The sequence below is a fragment of the Notolepis coatsorum genome, assembly GCF_963971535.1.
Source record: "Notolepis coatsorum genome assembly, chromosome: 10".
Classification (NCBI taxonomy): Eukaryota; Metazoa; Chordata; class Actinopteri; order Aulopiformes; family Paralepididae; genus Notolepis; species Notolepis coatsorum.
In genome coordinates, this window is record NC_140174.1 from 97,512,954 (window position 1) to 97,534,577 (window position 21,624).

Consider the following 21,624-nt stretch of genomic DNA (forward strand, 5'->3'; position numbering starts at 1 on the left):
TGTCGTTATATCGTTCAGGAGTAGCGTAACAGCTGTGAATGGGATAGTTAAGCCACACAGATCTGAAAGTTTGTCCGTTATTGACCTCCAGAAACGGGCCACTGGTGGGCAATCCCAATACATATGCATATAAGTGCCAGTGGCCTTTTGAGAGCACAAAGTGCACCGAGAGTCGGTTATCAGTCCCATAGCAAATAGCTTCCTAGGTGTAAGATAGGTCCTATGAATATAATTAAAATTAATTTGCTGGTGATTGGGGTTGCGGGAAGATAATGCCACATTTGCCCAAACATCATCCCAGTCAAACTCGGGGTCCAACTCCGGGATATCCACACGCCAGATTGTATCCAATGATAAATTTTTATACGTGGATTGAATTAAGAGCGTATAAAAGTCTGAGACAAACCCTCTGGATGTCGTTCTGTCCACTATGAGCCTGAGGAAGGGGTGTGGTTGCAAAGCTTGAGCCCACGGTACGCCATGCGCCCTCAGTGCTGACCTTAGTTGAAGGTAAAGAAAGAAGGACTCGCCGGGAAGATCATAAAATTCTCTTAAGTCCTGAAACGCACGGAGGCCGTTCTTATCATAAATATCCTCCAGAGTATGCACTCCCCTCCTTTGCCATTGAGGAATATTAACCGGCTTGTGTCCAACAAGTAATTGCTGGTTATTAAAAATTGGAGAGTCCAGGTGCCAAGGGCATTTAACCCCACACGACCTCTGTACATTACGCCACGTTTGGATCACGTGAGTAATGATCGGTCCATACCTCAGCCGGCATTTCGCAATAGAGACAGTGGAGTACACTACATCCTGCAATCTTAGCGGAGACACCGCCGCCGCTTCTAAGGAGCGCCACGATACAGCCTCTACAGGGTCTAGCCAGCACATCAGAGGTCTCAGTGAAAAGGACCAGAAATAAAGTTTAAAATCAGGGATTGCGAGGCCCCCATCTTGTTTCCTACGTTGAGTAGTAGCCCTTTTGATTCTCGGGCGTTTGTTATTCCAGACAAACTTAGATACCATCGATTGTACCTTGCGCCAGTGGTCTATTGGAGGGGGCAGGGGGAGCATTGAGCTAATAAAATTTATCCTAGGCAGGATGTTCATTTTGATTATGGAAGCCCGGGCTTGTAAGGAGTTAGGAAGGGACGACCACCTGTCTAGATCCTGGCGTATTTTATCATAAGTACCCGTGAAGTTGTACTTAGTAGTTTGGTTCAGCGTGGGGAATATCTCTATGCCCAGGTATTTAAAATGTTCTACTATGGGGATATCAGCTGGTAGTCGAACCGCCTTGGCCAGTTCATTAAGAGGTAGGCAGGCTGATTTGTTCCAGTTAATCTTAAAACCTGACAATTTACCAAAGTCGTCGATTATCCTCAATAATTTTGTGGCCGACCGGGAGGGGTCGTCCATGAAAATCAGCAGGTCATCCGCATAGAGAGCAATTTTGTGTGGAGTATTGTTGACCATTATGGGGACGATGTCCTCCGATTGCCTAATAAATTGGGCCAAAGGTTCGAGGGAAAGCGCGAACAGTCCCGGGCTCAGAGGGCAACCCTGTCTAGAAGATCTGGAGACTGGAAAGAGTGTGGAACAGTTTTTGCCTGTCAGTATCATCGCAGACGGCGAGGCATACAGGACTTTAATCATATGAATAAAACTCTTTCCAAGACCCATGACCTCAAGTACCTTCCACAGGTATGACCACTCAAGTCTGTCAAACGCCTTCATGGCATCCAAAGACAGAACTGTGGATGGAGTTGTATTGTCTTTACTGTTATCGATTACATGCAACAGCCTCCTAAGATTATCTGCAGCCAGACGCCCCGGGATAAAACCAGTTTGATCGCAGTGTACCAATACAGACATAAATCTCTGCAGGCGACGGGCCAGCACCTTGGCAAACACCTTTAAATCGGCCCCGAGAAGACTCAAGGGTCTATAGCTACCACAATCATTGGGATCTTTGTCCTTTTTGAGAAGTAAAGAAATCAACGCCATATTGACATCTCTTGAGAACTCCCCTTGTTCGATAGCGTAATTGATCATATCGAGCATCAATGGACCCAGTTGGTCCCAGAAAGCTAAATACACTTCGGGTGGAATACCATCCCAGCCTGGCGCCTTACCCCTCTGCATTTCAACAATAGTCTCCCTCAATTCTACGAGAGTAATCGGTCTCCCCAGTTCCTTGGCCTCTTCCTCAGAAATGTGGGGTATCTCAAGCCCGCCAATGAACGATTCAAATCTAGAGTCATCCAGATTACCCTCTGAGCTATATAACTGTGAGTAAAACTCTTTAAAAGTGTCATTGATCTTTTTCGAATCAGTAGTGACTGCACCCTGGCTCGTCCTAATCGAGGGGATATCTGAGAAATGATCATTTGAGCGTATTTTCATTGCCAATAGATGGCTAGGTCTGGAGCCGTGAAAATAGTAATTTTGTCTTGTCCTATGTATTAAGAACTCAGACTGTTGTTTAAGTATGGAGTTTATTTCTTTTTTGACTATCTTACGTTGTGTGTTTAGTCGTTCATTATAGTCAGTTTGCAAGGATGCGTATAGGTCCGCATATAATGATTCCAGTCCTTCTAGCTTTTTTGACCGGGATTTTCGCAAATTGGAGGCAAATAGTGTGACATGACCCCTGATGAATCCTTTCAATGCGTTCCACAGGACCCTAGGGTCTTCTACCGTGCCAACGTTGATCTGCAAAAATTCAGCTAGTTTACTCCTGAACTCAGAACAGAAGTCATCGTTCTTTAGCAAGGTCGAATTAAAACGCCATCTGGGGGCTCTTGCGGAGAGCCTGCCAAAGGTTGCCGTAAGGAAAATCCCCTTGTGGTCTGAGAGAGCCAAGGGAACCAATGAGACATCGAAACTATCAAACATATTAGGGGACGCGAATGCATAGTCAATTCGAGAGAAGCTTTTGTGTCTGGCTGACAGGTGAGAGTAATCTCTGAGGGTGGGGTTGCATAAGCGCCAGAGGTCTGTGAGCCCCGTGTCTTTGGCCCACATCCTGAGGGCCTCAGAGGCCCGTTTCTGGTCGCTCGTTTCAGAGGTCCCGGACCTATCCATCTCCGCATCCCAGCACGCATTAAAATCGCCACCCACAATGAGAGCGTATCCATTAAGTTCCAACATATTCTTCGTGATTGTATTATAGAACGCTGAATCAAATGTGTTAGGAGCATACAATGCTATTATAGCCATCTTCCTATGCAAGAATTCAACTTTTGCTATAGTAATCCTTCCCTCCGTGTCCGACCATACATCCAAGATTTTGATATCAAGGTTACGTCTTGTAACTATGACTACTCCTTTCGTCTTATCATCGGCTGAGGATGAGGAGATAACGTGATATTGCCGATTTGCCAGTCTTGACACGTCACCTACCATTAAATGCGTCTCACTAAGGAGAGCAAGGTCAATATTTCTCCTCTTCAATAGCCAAAGGACACTGGCACGCTTGTGTGGGGCGTTAAGCCCTCCTGCGTTCCAAATTAAAATATTCAATTTAGCCATGGTCGAGCTTGTATAAGTGCGTAGAGAACATACCCGTGCAGCCAGGCTGAGTACAGAGGTGCCGATCCCGGCGGGCCCGGACGGTCAATCCCAGGAGTTCAGAGGAGGAACACTTACACATATATAAGACAACAGTACATAGAACACATAAAAATACCACCCCAGCTACAGCCCCCCCTCCTTCTACTCTAAACCCTAACCCACCCGTCCTACTATAAGTTCCTCTATACCCACTCTCCAATCCCCACCCTATGCCCCATCCACTGAGGATGGTCATCTTCCTATCACTTCCCACTAGAGACATGGATCAATAAGACGCTTCCCACTCCCACCCCCCTCTAGATAAACCCCTAAGTAAACCCCCACTAGTCCAATAAACACAAATATTATAAAATAAAATTCAATAAAGATATCGGTCGAAAACCACCTGAGCCCTGGCCCCAACATGAGACAACCATAATGGTAAAAATAGCCATTATTAAATAATAACTCTGCATCAACCTGCAGCCCTCTATTTCCGAATCTGCGCTTCAACATCACATTGTTATAGCCCAAAAAGGTATAGGAAAATTCAATACAAAATTAAATTAAAGCATCCCAGCCGATAGTCTAAGGCAGGTTCGGGTCACAGGTTAATTGTGCAAAATTGTGTGAACAGTGTCAATTAAACAATGACCAAAAAAAAGGAGGAAGGGAAAAAAAAAAGGTTATGGTCAAAGTGCACCCCTTTAGCCATCCCTCTGATCAGGCACAACGGCTGAATGACCTAACCTATGTAAGAATAGAATTAAACACAATCATTCATTAATCAATCCGGGGATGGTAATAGGCAACACCTGACACCACCTGTCATCATACATTGTTTCAATAAAGATATCGGTCGGAGCAGTTAGTCCAAGGTAGGATCGAATCACAGTTAAATTGCTCATTCAAATGCCCTTAAAACAGCGACACTAATTATTATATAATTACTCAGCATCAACCCTGTAACCAACTACCTTGGAGTCTGCATATTAATGTCGCAACGTTATAGCATAAGTGGATCACGGAAAATTCAAAACACATTTAAGGATTAGCAGTTAGTCCAAGGTAGGATCGGATCACAGTTAAATTGCTCATTCAAATGCCATTAAAACAGCGACGATAATTATTATATAATTACTCAGCATCAACCTGTAACCATCTACCTTGGAGTCTGCATATTAATGTATCAACTTTATAGCATAAGTGCCTCACGGAAAATTCAAAACAAAATTAAGGCGAGTCAGCAGTTAGTCCAAGGTAGAACCGGATCACATTTAAATCGCGCATATAGATGACATCGACAATAGGAAAGAAAAAAGAAAGGAAGAGAGGGTAATGGCTAGAGTGCAAGCCATATAACCATATAGCCATGAAGTGCAAGCCATACCCGACCCAACCTGTTATCAAATATTGTATATGCATATTCAACCGACCTTGGCATCTACTTTGGATCACCAAAGCTCAAAACAACCTGGATATAAAAATAAAAAGCATACCAGAAGTTAGTTAGGGACTCGGTCACTCTTGAACTGTGCAAACCAATGTCTCTTTGAGCAGCAACAGCAACCAAAATACGTAACCATTAACGAATGTCTCAGCGCAGACCATAGTCGAAGCCCGCTGGCTAGCCCGAGGCTAGCGCGTAAGCTAGTGACGAATCCGGATAGCACGTTAGCCTACTATGTACATTGTTCAGCTAGCTCGTTAGCTTCCAAAGAGGCGATACACAAGTACGACCATGAGGTCAGCTTTAGCAAGTAACAGAAGTCATTGGGAAGCCCCGCTAGTTGGATGGGCAGAGGACAGTTAGCATGTCTGGGCATGACAGCAAGTGTTTGTGAATAGTCGACCTAATCAATGTATATAGGCCCAAACCGCCAAGTCACTCACCCTCCATAGATATCAAGCGACAGACTCGGGTGTCTCCGCGAGATATTCCTTCGCTTTAGCCAACGACCAAAACAAACGCTGACCACCGACCTTCTCCAACACAGATAGTTTCGCGGGAGCGAATAACGTGGGCCTCAGGCCTAGTTTCCATAGCTTAGTCAGGACCACCTTGTACTCGGCTCTCTGAGCTTGAACCTCCGGTGTAAAGTCCTCGAAAATGGCCACTTTGTGATCGCCAATCCTCAGAGTACCCCTTCTGGTACGAGCCGACCGCATGATGATTTCTCTCTGTTGGAGTCTGTTCAGCTTGACTATGATGGGCCTCGGTTCTTTGTTCACGCCGGGAGAAAACCTGCCCGCTCTGTAGGCCGACTCACAGATAGGAGGCGAGGGGAGGACGTCCGTCCCTAGTATCTTCTGCAGCAGTTCGGGCATGGTCTCAGAGAGACGGCCTTCACCGCTGGTCTCCGGTACTCCAACAATCCTGACGTTGTGGCGTCTATCCCGGGACTGCATCTCCTCCATCGCCGACTGTAGTTTGTTGACTTCAGCCTGCCTAGCCAGCAGGGCGGATTCAAGACCCGCCATCTTCTCACACTGTGATGATACCTCCGTCGTTAGCATGGCTAGTTCGTTAGCATTAGCCGATGAGGCAGCGTGAATCGTCTCCATCTTGTCTGTCAGCGGGACTACCGCCAGCCGTATTTCTTCTGATATCTCACGACGGAGGCTGATACAGAAATCCGCCAACACTTTCTTCTGTGCTTCAGCGATGCGTGCCTCAGATTCTGCGTGTACTTTCTTCTGTGCTTCAGCGATGCGTGTCTCAGAGTCTGCGTGTAGCTTGGTCATGACCAAGAGTACAGCTTCGCTTAACTCCCCGACAGCGGGAGACGGTGCGGCCATGCTCGGCGGTGTCGGTGTCGTGCCTAATTCTTTCATGGCTCTGGTTTCCACCCCCGCCATCGTAGAAAGTCGAAAAAAGTTGGTGAATGTATACTAAACACGACGACCTAGCAAACAGATAAAAAACAAATAAAAATAAAATAAAGACTAATGGGGAGAAACGTATATTCAGCACGGTAGAAGGGAGCTCCTGTGAAACACGTCTACTCCATGATCGCTCAGCTCCGCCCCCATTTCACAAAACAGCTTATAACTTCATCAAACTTACTCCGATTATCCTACCACTGATAACATAGAGTCCTTACCTGACATCAGATGGTATCCAACTGGTATATTCCAATTCCTGATTGACCATTCGAAAAAATCGATACGTGTATGGATCCAACGCGACACAGTAGATCTCTATGATCCGCGGGGATCTGAGGCTCCAGAATGAACTCTGGTAACCCCGGCTGGATCAGTGAACTGGAAAATGTGGAGTACCGGATTTTTTTCCCCATTCATTTTCATTGAGTCCATTCCAAAATCACTTATGTCATCTGGGAGACGACAGGGGGCGCTTTTTTCCACAGTGATCGTCGGCGCCCCTCGGCTATACTCGGGTAGGCTCGGGTGATGCAATACTTTTTCAGATCGCAAAAAAAAAAAATCCGAGAAATCTCGTGAGTGGCTAGCAACCACCTATAAAAAAACACGAGAAATCTCGTGAGTGGCACTGAAAGAGTTAATGGGCGGCACGGAAGTGGTCACTTCCCGGAAGGGGCGTGGCACTCAATGTGTTAAAGGTTCATGCTTCTCCCCATCTCTGGCTGACATCACCATGATGACGCACCACAGTTTTAAAGTCTTAGTGAAGATTGATTTATATGAAAACAGATTTATGTATAATTTAGCCAGCTCGCCAACCTTACTGTGATTAAAGCAAACTTTAATAATAAAAAGATTATATTGAAAAAAAAAAATTCTTTTTTCTGGAGGGGTGGAGCGTCCCATTGGCGGGGCGGGCCGCCCCGCCAAGGCAATGGTAGGGGAAACACTGCCTAAGATAGACCTTACCTCAGTCAGAAAGTACTCCAAAATGAATAAATCCCAGTCGATCCCATGGCGATCGCAATTACTCGTGTATATTGGGCATGGATACCATACGGGAAAGAATAGCTCTGAGGCACCAAATCTTCCACTGATTGCTATGTTGTGATCCACTCCTAGGCGGAAAAAGCCAGAGTGGATCACAAGACAAGTGATGTTCCCAGTTCAAAAGGTAGGTGATACTGCCACCTGGTGAGATTCGATCGTCATTGCAATTCCAACGTAGGCAGATGAGCCAGGGAGACCTAGGGAGCTCCGGCTGAGTGTATAGAACGGGGATCAAAGTAAAAATATCAAAGGATCAAAACCCGACAATTCTCGGGAAAGAGTTAAGAAATGTGATTCGTCTGAGCTGGTAGCGCCAGTGTCGCAAACCAGAAACGGAAAGCCAACAGCTCAGTCCTCATCACATGTCTCTAATACTGAGCTCTTATACTCTGTTCATTCTATATATTTGATATTTTTATTAGTTTTTTTAGACATTACAGTAGACAATACGAACGTGACATACATACACTTATCGACAAAACAAACAAGACATAAAAAAGACAAAAGAAACCAGATCAACACCAAAAAATTTGTAGAAAGAAATATATATATATAATAATAATATACATAATATATAATAATAATAATATACATAACATAATATCTAATAATAATATATATATATCATTATATATAATAATAATAATTAGATTAAAAAAATATATGAAAAAAAATATGTGTATATATTAGAGCTGGGCCGTTAACGGCGCAAAACTAGTATCGCGCGATAATATAATTGACGCCGTTAATCTTTTTCTCAACGTTGGGTCTGTATTGTCCTTAAATACTTGCCGTAGTTCACAGCTGTGGTGCCCGGAAGTGATTGCACGTATGTACCGGAGCTGTAGTCAGAATAATGTGTTAAACTAAAGTAACTTTAGTGGTCCGGTAATCATTGTTATACAGGTGAGGTTAAGAAGTCCTCAGGATATAACACAATTCGACGATGAGGACGTCTGAATCTGCGCAATGCAAGAAAGAAGAAGTCCGTTGAGAGCTTTGTTTACATTATTAACGTTAGCTTAGCGAGTTAGCATGTTAGCTCACGTTACTCGGGCGGCACTTGAAAACATCTACAAGAGGAGGATATCCACTTTACACACTAAAGCAGGGGTCTCAAACTCGCGGGCCAATTGCGGCCCGCTGGATGATATTTTGCGGCCCCCTACTTGACATCAAAGTGTAGTGTTAATGCGGCCCGCGCCGCCGCGCGCAACTTGTTGCCGAGTCGTTGCGCGAGTTGGGCGTTTTATTTATTTTATCACTTGTAGGCTACCATAGCGCAGGCTCATGGCAGCAACGTTAGTGGTTGAAACGTGATTCCGGAGTGATACCAAGTAGAAGGAAATATATCCTGTCATCAGTGCGTATAGCAGGTATCCTCGAAATTCTCTGCTATCTCCTCTGCACTGCTCCAACTGTCTGTGTCTGTGTACTGCTTTGGTCCAATCATATTCAGCGTCCCGTCAGCATCCCCCCCCCCCACCCACAGTCTGCGAATCAGAGCAGAGTAGGGCGGGTCTTCACGGAATGCGTGTTGTCTTTCAACGGGTCGGAGTCGGAGCGAGAGTTGACAGCGCATTTACAGGTAGTCTAATCTGCAGGTACTGTAGCGAGTAGCATAATTTTTACCAGCAGGCAGCTAGTAGAAAAATATGGCATGTTCAAAGATGGCCAGTAAAATAAAAGTCAACAGTGAAAATCGCTACAATTCAAAGGTGAATGGGCTGAAAAATATGCGTTCATCCTCCCTCCAACCAGCACAATGTGCCAAGAAACGGTAGCTCTTGTGAAGAGTGGCAATTTGAAACGCAATTTGAAACGCCAATACGAAACAAAACAGTTATTTTGATGCAACCTTTCAGCACTAAGAACCACAAAAATAAATGGAATGAAATCATCATATCAAGCTGCAAGCAGAATTATTGTTAAAGTTATGTCACAACGATAAAAAGCAACCAATTGTCACTGCTCACTCAGTGGCATGGGTGTTGGCTAAACACAAGAAGCCATTCTCTGATGCATAAATAATAAAATAATGTATGACTGAAGTGATGGCGACCATGTTTGAAGGCAAACAAAAGCAAATCCTCCTCAGATAGCACAGCAACCAGAATAACTGAAATACTGGCTGTGATAGAATAAAAAAAAATGCACAGTGCATTTCCATAGCTGTGGATGAGTCCACTGACACCACTGAGAATGCTCAGTTGCTGGTGTTTTTGAGGTTTTATGATGAGGCAAAGGGGTAGTTTGTTGATGTATTAATACATTTTTGGAATACTTGAAACCCTTTTTTTGTGGAATATTTGATGCGGCCCAGCCTCACCTAGACTCTACCTCCAGCGGCCCCCAGGTAAATTGAGTTTGAGACCCCTGCACTAAAGGAAGGATCGACTGGACTATCGTGAGTGTTTACAACAGAAATGGCTTGGGTTATTGGAAATATTGGACCGTTTGATGACAATGTGGAGCAATATGAAATGAAAATGGGAGACCCTGATGTAAACAAGACAAACGTCTTTCTCTGGTCTGCATCTCCTTAACAATTGTGTGTGATTGAGCTGTACTCCGACTGTAGTAGCTGTTCAGTGTTCTCTTGGAGGTGGACCTGAGACTGTAGTAGCTGTTCAGTGTTCTCTTGGATGTGGACCTGAGACTGTAGCTGTTCAGTGTTCTCTTGGATGTGGACCTGAGACAGTAGCTGTTCAGTGTTCTCTTGGATGTGGACCTGAGACTGTAGTAGCTGTTCAGTGTTCTCTTGGATGTGGACCTGAGACTGTAGCTGTTCAGTGTTCTCTTGGATGTGGACCTGAGACAGTAGCTGTTCAGTGTTCTCTTGGATGTGGACCTGAGACTGTAGTAGCTGCTCAGTGTTCTCTTGGATGTGGACCTGAGACTGTAGTAGCTGTTCAGTGTTCTCTTGGATGTGGACCTGAGACTGTAGTAGCTGTTCAGTGTTCTCTTCATTCATGGAACCGTTACACTGAGCTTGCACTGAATTTGTTGAGAAACCTGCTTCTGCAGCAGTCTGTGTGTGAGCAACCAGTCAGCAGCATTGTGAATTCACTAAAAGACACATTGAGAGACGGGTTTGTGTGTGGATTAAGAAATGAAGGTGCACAGAAGAAACTACTGACAGAGAGTGATTTGACACTGGAGAGAGCTGTCAATATCAGTGTAACAATGTTAATGGCATCAAAGGAAGGGCACAGAAAATTACGATAAATCTGGTTTTAAAAGAAACACTGGAAATTACAAAAAGATGTTCATGCTGTTGAACAAGGAGATAGAACAGCTAGTGACTCCTCAGATGAAGAGGAGGGGATAAATCTCCTCTGGTCATTATTTGGGTAGAACACACATTTTGAATGCATTTTTTTTTTTTTTTCTTTTTTTTTTAAGCCATTTTAATCTAGATTAATCTTAATTAATTTAATCTATGCCCAGCTCTAGTATATATATAGGATATATATATATATGAATAAAAGAAAAGATAAAAAAATAAAAAGTTCTCCAGAGTATTTCGTGTGACAGTCGGTCCTATACAGTGTCCTTGTTTCAGGAGGTGAGAGACGTAGTCAACCGTTCCACATACAACATCAAATTTCCCACTTGATCCCCGTAAAGTATATTTAATTTTTTCAACTTTTAAATGGTACATTGGTACTCCTCAGTATTGGCTATAATACAAAACTGGGAGTCCGATCTAAATCATCAATTTACAGACAAAGAATGGGAAAATGCTCTTAACCGAATACACTCTTCTTCAATATGTGCCCGCCATTCACTGATGCAGTTCAAGCTCCTCCACCGTCTATATTGGTCAAAGACTAGACTTGCGAAGATAAATCCTGGCATGGATCCCACATGCGACCGGTGCCACCAAGCCCCTGGCTCACTTATTCATATGTTTTGGCATTGTCCAGCACTGGCTCCTTTCTGGACTTCCATTTTAAAATCTTATTCAGACATATTTTTTATGAATGTTGACCCATGCCCTCTTATTGCATTATTTGGTCTGACACCGGAGAACGCTGCAATATCTATTGGGCAATCCAATGCCATGGCCTTTGCCTCACTCATTGCCAGACACCTCATCCTATTCAACTGGAAGGCAGCCACTCCCCCTTCACACTTACACTGGATGAGGGATGTTATGTCTCTTATACATATAGAGAAAATCAGATTTACAACACAAGGCCACACAGATACCTTCCACAAAACATGGCAGCCCTTCCTATCATTTCAAAACCCATATGACTCCTTCCAAACTTGGGACCCCATGACCCCCCTCCTTCCCCTATCTACCTTCCTGACACTGCTAGCCCACGTATGACTGGGGAGATGGCATTGTGGTGGTCTGCTAAGGGTGTTAAATTTACTTTCCATTTTATTTGTTTTACCATCTGGAAATTACGCTACTAAAATGGAGAGTATTACTTATATTATATATTATTATTACGGTCTTTCCTATTTATATATATATTTTTTCCTTTTTGTTTTCTTTTAATTTTACTTCATTTATTTTTGTGTAGCTTTGTCTGTCACATCTGTATTTATGTTTAATTATTAAAAAAAATTATTTTTTATTTTACATGTATGTTTGTTGTCGCCCTCACTGGGTGGGATTAGGGGATAGGAATGGGGAAGGAAATGGAAGTTGTATAATTTGGATAACTGAAATGTATAAATATGTACAAATTCTTCCAATAAAAAAAGATAAACCTAAATGGTACATTACATCGCAAATCCATCTGCCAAATGAGGGAGGGTGTTCATCTTTCCAGTTCATAAGAATGAGACGTCTTGCTAGAAGGGAGGAGTAAGCGATGCAGACATGCAGTTCAGTTGTGCTTTTGGTAGATGTAAGTCGTCGGAGAGAACCCAAAGAAAAACCAGGAAGTGACAGGGTTCCAGTACCCGACCTGCCAGGTCTGAGTAGAGCTTAAATATGGACGACCAGAAGTATGCTAAGCTAGGACATGACCAAAATGTCTGGTACAGTCCGGCCGGGGCTTGTTTGCATCTGTTACAAGTAGGACTAACCGCAGGGAACATTTTTAACAGTTTGAGTTTGGATATATGTAGCCGATGTACAATCTTAAATTGAATAAGCCTGTCTCGCACCAATAGATGAAGCATGAAAATGTTTTAGTATTCTTGACCACACCTCTTCTGATATGTCTATTCCAAAGTCCCTTTCCCAGTGCCCCTTTTATTATTTAGAGTGACGAGTCCTCCATCTCGAAAATGTTCATATAAAGCTTAGACATAGTTCCCTTGAGCTCAGGTTTTATCTCCAGGATTGAGTCCAGTGATGTATCTGGAGGCAGGGATGGAAATGTAGTGGACTGACTACGTATAAAGTTTCTAATTTGTAGGTAACGAAATAAGTGGTGTGATGGCAGATCATATTTGTTCTTAATTTGTTCAAATGACATAAATATGTTTCTTTCATAGAGCAGTCTCGTGTTCAAAACTCCCTTTTTGAACCACTGATCAAATACGTTATCTAGGAGGGAGGCCGGAAACAAAATTTTCAGGGAGTGTAACGCTACAGGATTTAGACAGGGCTGGGGAGGTTGCAGGGGAATTGAAGAGCACAAAAGAGCGGAGAGTGAAATGCGGGCAGTAGAACTAGCTTCAATGTGTAACCAGGCAGGAACGTCCGGAGCAGATGTATCATGTAGCCAGAACAGTAAACTTCTAATATTCGCAGCCCAATAATATATTTGGAAGTTTGGTAGGGCCAAACCCCCACCCATTTTCAGTCTTTGTAAAAATATTTTCCGGATTCTGGGTGGTTTGTTGTTCCAAATAAATGTTGAAATTAGGCTGTTAAGTTTTGTAAAGAAGATTTTGGTGAGGAAGATCGGGACACATTGGAAGAGGTATAAAAACTTTGGAAGAATGCTCATCTTAATTATATTAATTCTCCCAACTAAAGATAGGGGCATGGTGGACCAACGTATAAGATCTTGGCGTGTTCGGTCCAAGAGCGGTGTAAAGTTGGCCTTTAGTAATTGGGAGTGGGACTTTGTGATAGATATACCCAGATAGGTAAATCTATCGTTTCTGACCTTAAAGGGCAAAGAATTAAAATAAACCTGGCTGGCCACATTGTTAATGGGTACAAGTTCACTTTTATCAAGGTTGAGTTTATACCCTGAGAATTCACCGAATTTCCTGAGTGTGTCAAGGATATGTGGGATAGACAAAAAGAGGATCAGATATATAGAGGAGTACATCGTCAGCGTATAAGGAGATTTTGTGCTCCTGCGTCGCTCTAACTATCCCTTTAATATCTGGGCATTGTCGAACGGACGTTGCTGAAGGGGGAAATATGTTGAATGTACATTATTTGTTATAACTGAGGCCACGGGGTCGGTGTATAACAGTCTGACCCAGGAGATAAAAACGTCACCGGAGCGCCGGAGAGCGTAGAACAGGTAGCCCCATTCCACACGATCGAAGGCTTTCTCAGCGTCCAGTGACATGAGTACCTCTGGGCGCTGTGTTGAAATCTCTGTGTACAGGATATTAAATGCACGTCTAATATTGAAGGAGTGTCTGTTTCTGATTAAGCCCGTTTGGTCCAAATTGATAAAACTTATTGGACGATATGAGGAGCAACTAAGAGGATCTTTACCTTTCTTTAAGAGCACGGAAATTGACGCCTGGCGGAGGGTTGGGGGTAGGCTTGACTGAGTCAAACTATCATCAAAAACGGCTGCAAGTAAGGGATTCAATTTAGGGGAGAACTTTTTGTAAAACTCCGTTGGAAAACCATCTGGTCCTGGGCATTTGCCACTTTGCATACACATAACCTCATTATTTATTTCATCTAATGTAATGGAGTTATCTAGGGTCTCTCTAGAGTCCTCATCAACGGTGGGTATGTCTAGTCCTTCAAAGAAAGTGTCCATCAGGCCCGATTCAGTTGGATGTTCAGTTTCATATAGATTAGAATAGAAATTACGAAATTGTTCATTAATACCTGAGGGGTCAGTCTTTAAGCCAGTCGGAGAGTCAATTTGGTCAATGACCTGAGTGGCAAATGCTTGTCTCAAACTATGTGCGAGGGCTCTGTTCATTCTGACTCATTCTCACTTCTCAAATCAAACCAATGTTATGTCTCCTGGTGCTACTGTAGGTCATCTCTCCTTTTTGTTTTGTCTTCGTCTCCCTAGGCAACGAGATCCTCTGAGAGAACCGTGTCTCGTCCGCGCTCTCCCCCTCTCCCGTCTCACCTCAAAAACGCTCCCAGTGTGCCCCCGTCTCGCAAGACCGGCCCTCCCCAACGTCCCTCTCCCCAGCGTCCCACCCGGACACCACCCGCCCCTCCCCCCCCTGCTTCCAAAGCCGACCAGTCCAGACTTAGAGCTGCAGCGAAGCCTCCTCCCCCTGCTGCAAAGCCCGCCTCCAAAGCCCCCGCCAAGACACCCCCACCCAGAAACAGCTCACGGGTAAGTTGTAACGTTATATTAGTGTTGGAGTCTGCCACAGGTTCCTTCGTGCCATGCATAACTTTCGAGCATTTCTTCTACAATTTTGTGTAAAATTTGGTGAAAAGCAGGATGCATATTTTGTGCTTGCTGTTGGTCTACCACACTGATATGGTTCTATATATATATGCACATTTCTTGTCATCCATCAGCCACAATTTGATTTGATCTTTATTTATCTCGAACATTGCAACCATAAAACAAACACACAAATTTGGAATAACAAAAAATAACGCACAAAAAAAGAAATACAAATAAAATACAATAATCAGCATAGCTCAAGACAATGGTTTTGTTCGAGAAGGGACAGAATGAAGCAAAGCTTATCTGGTCCTGCCCCTTCCTTACAATATCATATTAATATGCAATACATTAAAGGTGACATGCATTATAAATGTCTTTTTTGAGTCTCTAGCATTGTATTATAGTAATAGGAGTTAGTATCAATGTGTTTTTGTGTCTAAATACCATATTGGCGGATTGCTCTCATTCAGCTCAGACCATTTCCTGCTCGATTTAATTAGGTCATTCTGATTTGACTCGCATAGTGACGTAATGAGGCGAGGATGGAGCGGATAGTGATCCGATTGGCTCTGTGGTTGCCAATGCCCTACCACAACCTAGGCAGCCCACACAGCGATAGCAGAGCGAGTGGAAACCACTTCCTCAAACTGCGAGGCAGATTATCTGCAGCAGATGGTGAAACCCGACACCTAGACTGCACTCTGAGAGAGAGAGAGAGAGAGAGAGAGAGAGAGAGAGAGAGAGAGAGAGAGAGAGAGAGAGAGAGAGAGAGAGAGAGAGAGAGAGAGAGAGAGAGAGAGAGAGAGAGAGAGAGAGAGAGACATTCATTCATTCTCCGGGGCTCTCTCTCCCTCTCCCTCTCCCTCTCTTTCTCTCTCTCTCTCTCTCTCTCTCTCTCTCTCTCTCTCTCTCTCTCTAATAAACCTTACAGATGTAGACTTATAGACTCACAGGAATTGTGTAAAGTTGCCCAAATAGTGCTAGGAATAGCAATGCAGGTCCCCTTTAAAATGACTGGTGAATCCTTAATTCACCAGACACAAGTTGTATTCTTCTAGCCCAGGGGTTCTCAAACTTTTTTATACCACAACCCCATTTTATTTAGGATTTTTTTTTTTTGCAACCCCACACTTAACTCTTTGAGTGCCACCACCAGCTTTCCCCATCTGCACTGGATAGCGCCAGCTTTTCTTGACTATTTTTGCGATATTTCACAATGTTTGTGGAGCTATTTTATATTATAGCTATGCAGACAATAGTATGGCTCATTTGACAGACACTATTTCTAGTCCAACATGTAAAAGTTTGTTTCTACACACTGTAGTTTATTACACGCTAAACATTGCCCATTTCCAAAATAATCCAGTCTTTTTCCATAGATCGCGAGATATGACGCGTTATATGCAATAAACCCAAATCGTTCTGGTTGATCGCCTGAACCCCCAAACTCTCAAATCAAAGGTATGTACATATGTGCCTTCACAAAATCATCAAGGGGGGGGGGGCGGGTAGTACCCCAAAAATGCGATTGTTACAAAAAGCTTGGTTTATGTCCGGTAAAATATGACACTGTGATCGCTACAGAAACATGTTTCGGTTTCGGTAAAATAGACATAGAATATACCTTACCTTAGCCAGAAGATACTCCAAAAAGAATAATTCCAATGATCCCATCGGTGATCGCGATTACTCGTTTATATGTAATTACTTGTGTATACGGGAAACTATAGGTTTTGAGGCAAGAAGATCTCCTAGCGATTGCTCTGCAAGAGCTCCTCCCCCTCAGAGCGAGTCAGGACATAAAGGGATCAGGACAGACACTGTCTGAACTGTCTGAACTAGACTATTGGTTAAAAAAGTAGGCGATACTGCCACCTGGTGAAATTCGATCGTCATTGCAATTCCAACGTAGGTAGATGAGCCAGGGAGTGTTCCGGCTGACCGTTTAGAACGGGGATCAAAGGGAAAATATCAAAGGATCTAAAAACTAGTATACTCGTTATTGGCACTCAACGCTTGGTGGGCAATAACGACTATACTCGTAATTGGCACTTATTGAGTTAATGTATCTCGTAATTTCAATGTGGAATTAAGGAATATCAAAATAAAAGCACACGTTGAACTTGATCATGCATATTTATTAGAACATTTTATTACAGTACTATATCAATATACATTTATAAACAAGGCATATTTAGCCAAAATATGTTGCCAGAACATTGCCAATGCGCAAGTAAACCTACCCACGACCCTACTTTGGGTCGCGACCCGTAGTTTGAGAACCGCTGTTCTAGCCAAATATAATTTTTGAATTGAAAAGAGTGGTTATTTACCCGCTGCAGTGTCTCAAGGAGTAAACAAACATCAAACCACAGAGAGTCTGGCAGCACTTTGACTGCTGGCTGGTGCGTCATGTCTCACCATCTTCTCCGCAGATACCAGCCAAAGCCACGCCTGCCAAAGCAACACCTGCTAGCAACCGCAAGAGAATCATAGATGTGAAGGACAGTGATGAAGACAGTGAGGAGGAGGAGGAGGAGGAGGAAGAGGAGGAGGAGGAGGAGGACGATAATAGTGAGGAGGGGAGTGAAGAGGAAGAACCACAGACCAAGAAATCAAAGTTTGCTGCATCCGCTGGTAACCGGGGGAAAGTGAGGGAGGAGAAGGCGCTGCCTCCCAAACGGGGCAAGGCGACAGAGGTACGTTAAAACCCTCTGAGGTCGAAGCTCCCATTGGGTAAATCTTTTTTTTATGGTAAAAGAAAATTGATATTCGCAATTTCTAGTGCTTTGAAATGTTCTCTATTTCCTTATTTGCTAAATGTAATACGACTTGTAAATGGGTTAATTATTGTTAACTTGTCCGGCTGTATGATTTCCCTTGCTGTCTAAGGAACTACACTTGAGTCGTAGGGGAGGGGCTGAGTACTTTCACTCCATTTGTGTGTGTGTGCGCGCCAGCGCATAATATCTCAGGGAATCCGCGGATGGTCACAGAAAAGTTACCATAACGCCACGTCAGAAGCTCTGATCGATTCATTATTGGTTTTAAATTGTTCAGGAGACTCATTATGACAAACGCCTCATTATGATCCTGTCTCTAAAAACGACATATCTAGTTGTTTGGTGTGTGTGCGCGCGCAGCTCATATCTCTGGGAATCCGCAGATGGTCATGGAAAAGTGACCATACCGCCGTGTCGGAAGCTCTGATCGATTCATTATTGGTTTTAAATTGTTCAGGAGACTCATTATGATCGTGTCTCTAAAAACGACAGATCTAGTTGTTTGGTGTGTGTGTGCGTGCAGCTCATGCCTTTGGGAATCCGCAGATTGTCACGGAAAAGTGACCATACCGCCGCGTCGGAAGCTCTGATCCACTTTGGGTCGTGACCCGTAGTTTGAGAACCGCTGTTCTAGCCAAATATAATTTTAGAATAGAAAAGAGTGGTTGTTTACCAGCTGCAGTGTCTCAAGGAGTAAACAAACATACCAAACCACAGATAGAGTCTGGCAGCACTTTGACTGCTGGCTGGTGCGTCACGTCTCACCATCTTCTCCGTAGATACCAGCCAAAGCCACGCCTGCCAAAGCAACACCTGCTAGCAACCGCAAGGTAATCATAGAGGTGAAGGACAGTGAGGAGGAGGAAGAGGAGGAGTATAATAGTGAGGAGGGGAGTGAAGAGGAAGAACCACAGACCAAGAAATCAAAGTTTGCTGCATCCACTGGTAACAGGGGGAAAGTGAAGGAGGAGAAGGCGCCGCCTCCCAAATGGGGCAAGGCGACTGAGGTACGTTAACCCTCTGAGATCGAAGAACGATGGGCTCCAAAAGGTGTGAAAACGTCCTCATCTCGGCAGAGAGGATTTTTCATTAAATGTAGAAAATGTTGCGATTCAGAATTGGGTAAAAAAAAATTATATTCGCCATTTTGTTCTATCTGTTTCCTTATTTGCTAAATGTAATACGACTTGTAAATGGGTTAATTATTGTTAACTTGTCCGGCTGTATGATTTCCCTTGCTGTCTAAGGAACTACACTTGAGTCGTCGACTCGTAGGGGAGGGGCTGAGTACTTTCACTCTCCCTGTGTGTGTGTGTGTGCGCGCGCGCAGCGCATAATGCCTCTGGGACTCCGCGGATGGTCATGGAAAAGTGACCATACCGCCGCGTTGGAAGCTCTGATCGATTATTATTGGTTTTAAATTGTTTAGGACTCATTATGATCGTGTCTAAAAACCACAGATCTAGTTCTTTGGTGTGTGTGTGTGTTAGTGATGTGACGATTCATCGATTTGCATCGGTGCGCCGGCATACACGTTCACGATGCGAGTGCACCGGTGGAATAAGTGCGCATCTGCAAAATGTCAGGCTGAACTCGCGATGCATCTTGTTGTAGCGTCTTTGCATCGGTCAAAAACCGATGCATTCATATAATTTCCTCTCATCCACTTGTCAGCAGTGCACTGTGACTGCACACACACACAGCAGATACTATTGCTTCACTACTACATAAGGCGAGAGCCGCGTCACAGTTATCAACAAACAGTGGAAGTCGAGGAGACATGAATAGAATTGATCAACATGCTAACGCTAGTAGCCTCTGGCTAACGCCAGTTAGCCGTTCAGCTAACGCTAAACTAGTGTCTAACTAACTAACGTGACTCTGCAACACCAGTACCATTAGTGAGGAGGGGGGGGGTATATTGAAGACGCTTGACAACAGGGGTTCAAAGATAACTTCACATTGATTGGTTATTTGTTTCTTAATTATATCGCTTCATGCAATCCATCCAGCCTGGCTCCGTGTTGTTGACATAATGGGGCTACGGTCGGAAAGTATAGACGCATCCTAGTGACCTAGTCTAGTGTGTGACATCAACTGTCGACGGCAACTCAGACGGGGAGGGTCTCTCTCTCTCTCTCTCTCTCTCTCTCTCTCTCTCTCTCTCTCTCTCTCTCTCTCTCTCGTGTGTGTTTTTAGCTAAAGTGGATAGAAAAGACAGTTTATGCAAAAGTCTTCTTAGGCACCCAAGAGTTTTTATATAAATTGTCTTACAGTAGATTCTTTTATTTTTAATAATAATATAAGCTGCATATAAGGAATACAACCAAATCCTGTCATACCATAAAATGTTATCATTATTTTGCATCGTGTTGAATCGCATCGTATCGTATCTCAACAGGGGGTGAATCATATCGCATCGCCCGGTGCTTCAAATGTATCGTTAATGTATCGTATCGTTGGCACCGTATCGAGATGCGCATCGCATCGGCCTCAGTGAGGAGATGCACATCCAGTGTGTGTGTACATGCGCAGCGCATTATACCTCCGTGTAGGCTTGGGCGGTATGACGGTATTAAGGTATACCGGGGTATTTAGAGATACCGACGGTATTGAAAATCAATACCGTCCATCACCGTCAAAATCACAGATGCGCTTCAGTTTCTATAACAGTGAAACAGAGTTTCACACGCGCCAGCAGAGGGCGAGACCGCTCTAGTGGAGCGAGTGGGTCACAACGGTGTTCACGTTTTACGGTAATGTTGCCACAGTGCTGTGGAAATACCGTAAAGCGTTGTGACGAGAGTTGGTGTGTGTTGTTGTCGAGTGGTGCACTGGTGGAGCAAGCAAATAATCCGTCTCTTATTATATGTGAACTAAAGAGTACAAGGTTTACACAACAGCCGCCACCCGCCTTTTTATTGTATTTGTACCGTCCTGTACTATCTGCTGTCAGCTGTTTATCTCTCTCTGTGAGCTACTGAGCTTGAATAACTAGCGTTAGCTCACGTTAACTAGCGTTAGCTCTGCGGCTAATCTTAGATTACCCTGAACTAAATCAATGACTAGGTTATAAAACATTCGAGTAGTTTTCACTGCACATAGAAGTAGCCAAACAACGGGAGCATTTCGGGAGCATACCAAAACCCAGGCAATTTCTAGCCCTTAAGGAATCAAATAGTCTGCCATGGCTAGATGCTAACGCTAAAACGGTGCAGGCTTCTACCGGTGCGGGACTACCATTCTGAGAGCTGACGATGATTTGTTTACTTGGTAACACGGGTTCGGGTTGGGTTGCCCCCCCCCCCCCCCCCCCCCCCCCCCGCTGATGAATGAAAGTCATACCGTCATAATACCGTGCACCGGGGTATTAGGCAATCAAGGTATAACGGTATGAAAAAAGTCATACCGCCAAAGCCTACCTCCGTGTACCTCCGCATGTTACGGGATTCCACCCAAAGTTGTAATTAAGATTTGTAACAATTTTGTGTTTTATGATTGTAACTTAGCCTGTCTCACCTGTTTGACTATCTCATCACCAATCAGTGCTATGATTTCATAGATGGTTGGTTACAGAAGCAGGGTTCACAAGTCATTAGACTAAGGCTGCGGTTACACTAATGGCCAGTTTTCGTTTCGTTGTCTGGGTCAATTTCGCTTTTCAGAATGCAACGTAATGGCAGGCAAGTTAGACATTGTTTTTGCCTCCTGAGCACAGTGATGTATATATATGTAGTACAATGCCAAAGCAGTAGGTGGCAGTAGGTGGCGATGTAGTTCAAACATGAAGGCAATTTTCAACCAATCAGAAAAGTTGA

General features: G+C 43.9%; 1 protein-coding gene across 7 annotated transcripts in view; it reads left to right on the forward strand.

The window, feature by feature from the left end:
- The window catches only part of morc2 (MORC family CW-type zinc finger 2), a 79,728-nt gene that overhangs the window by 44,014 nt on the left and 14,090 nt on the right, over window positions 1–21,624 (forward strand). For 5 of the 7 annotated variants that reach the window (XM_084323585.1, XM_084323583.1, XM_084323587.1 and 2 more), the window contains exons 20-22: window positions 14,685–14,960; window positions 17,459–17,722; window positions 18,586–18,813. In XM_084323585.1, the coding sequence (XP_084179711.1) occupies window positions 14,685–14,960; window positions 17,459–17,722; window positions 18,586–18,813 (768 nt within the window). The remainder of the gene's footprint in view (window positions 1–14,684; window positions 14,961–17,458; window positions 17,723–18,585; window positions 18,814–21,624) is intronic. The other 2 variants (XM_084323588.1, XM_084323589.1) reach the window with 1 other exon arrangement.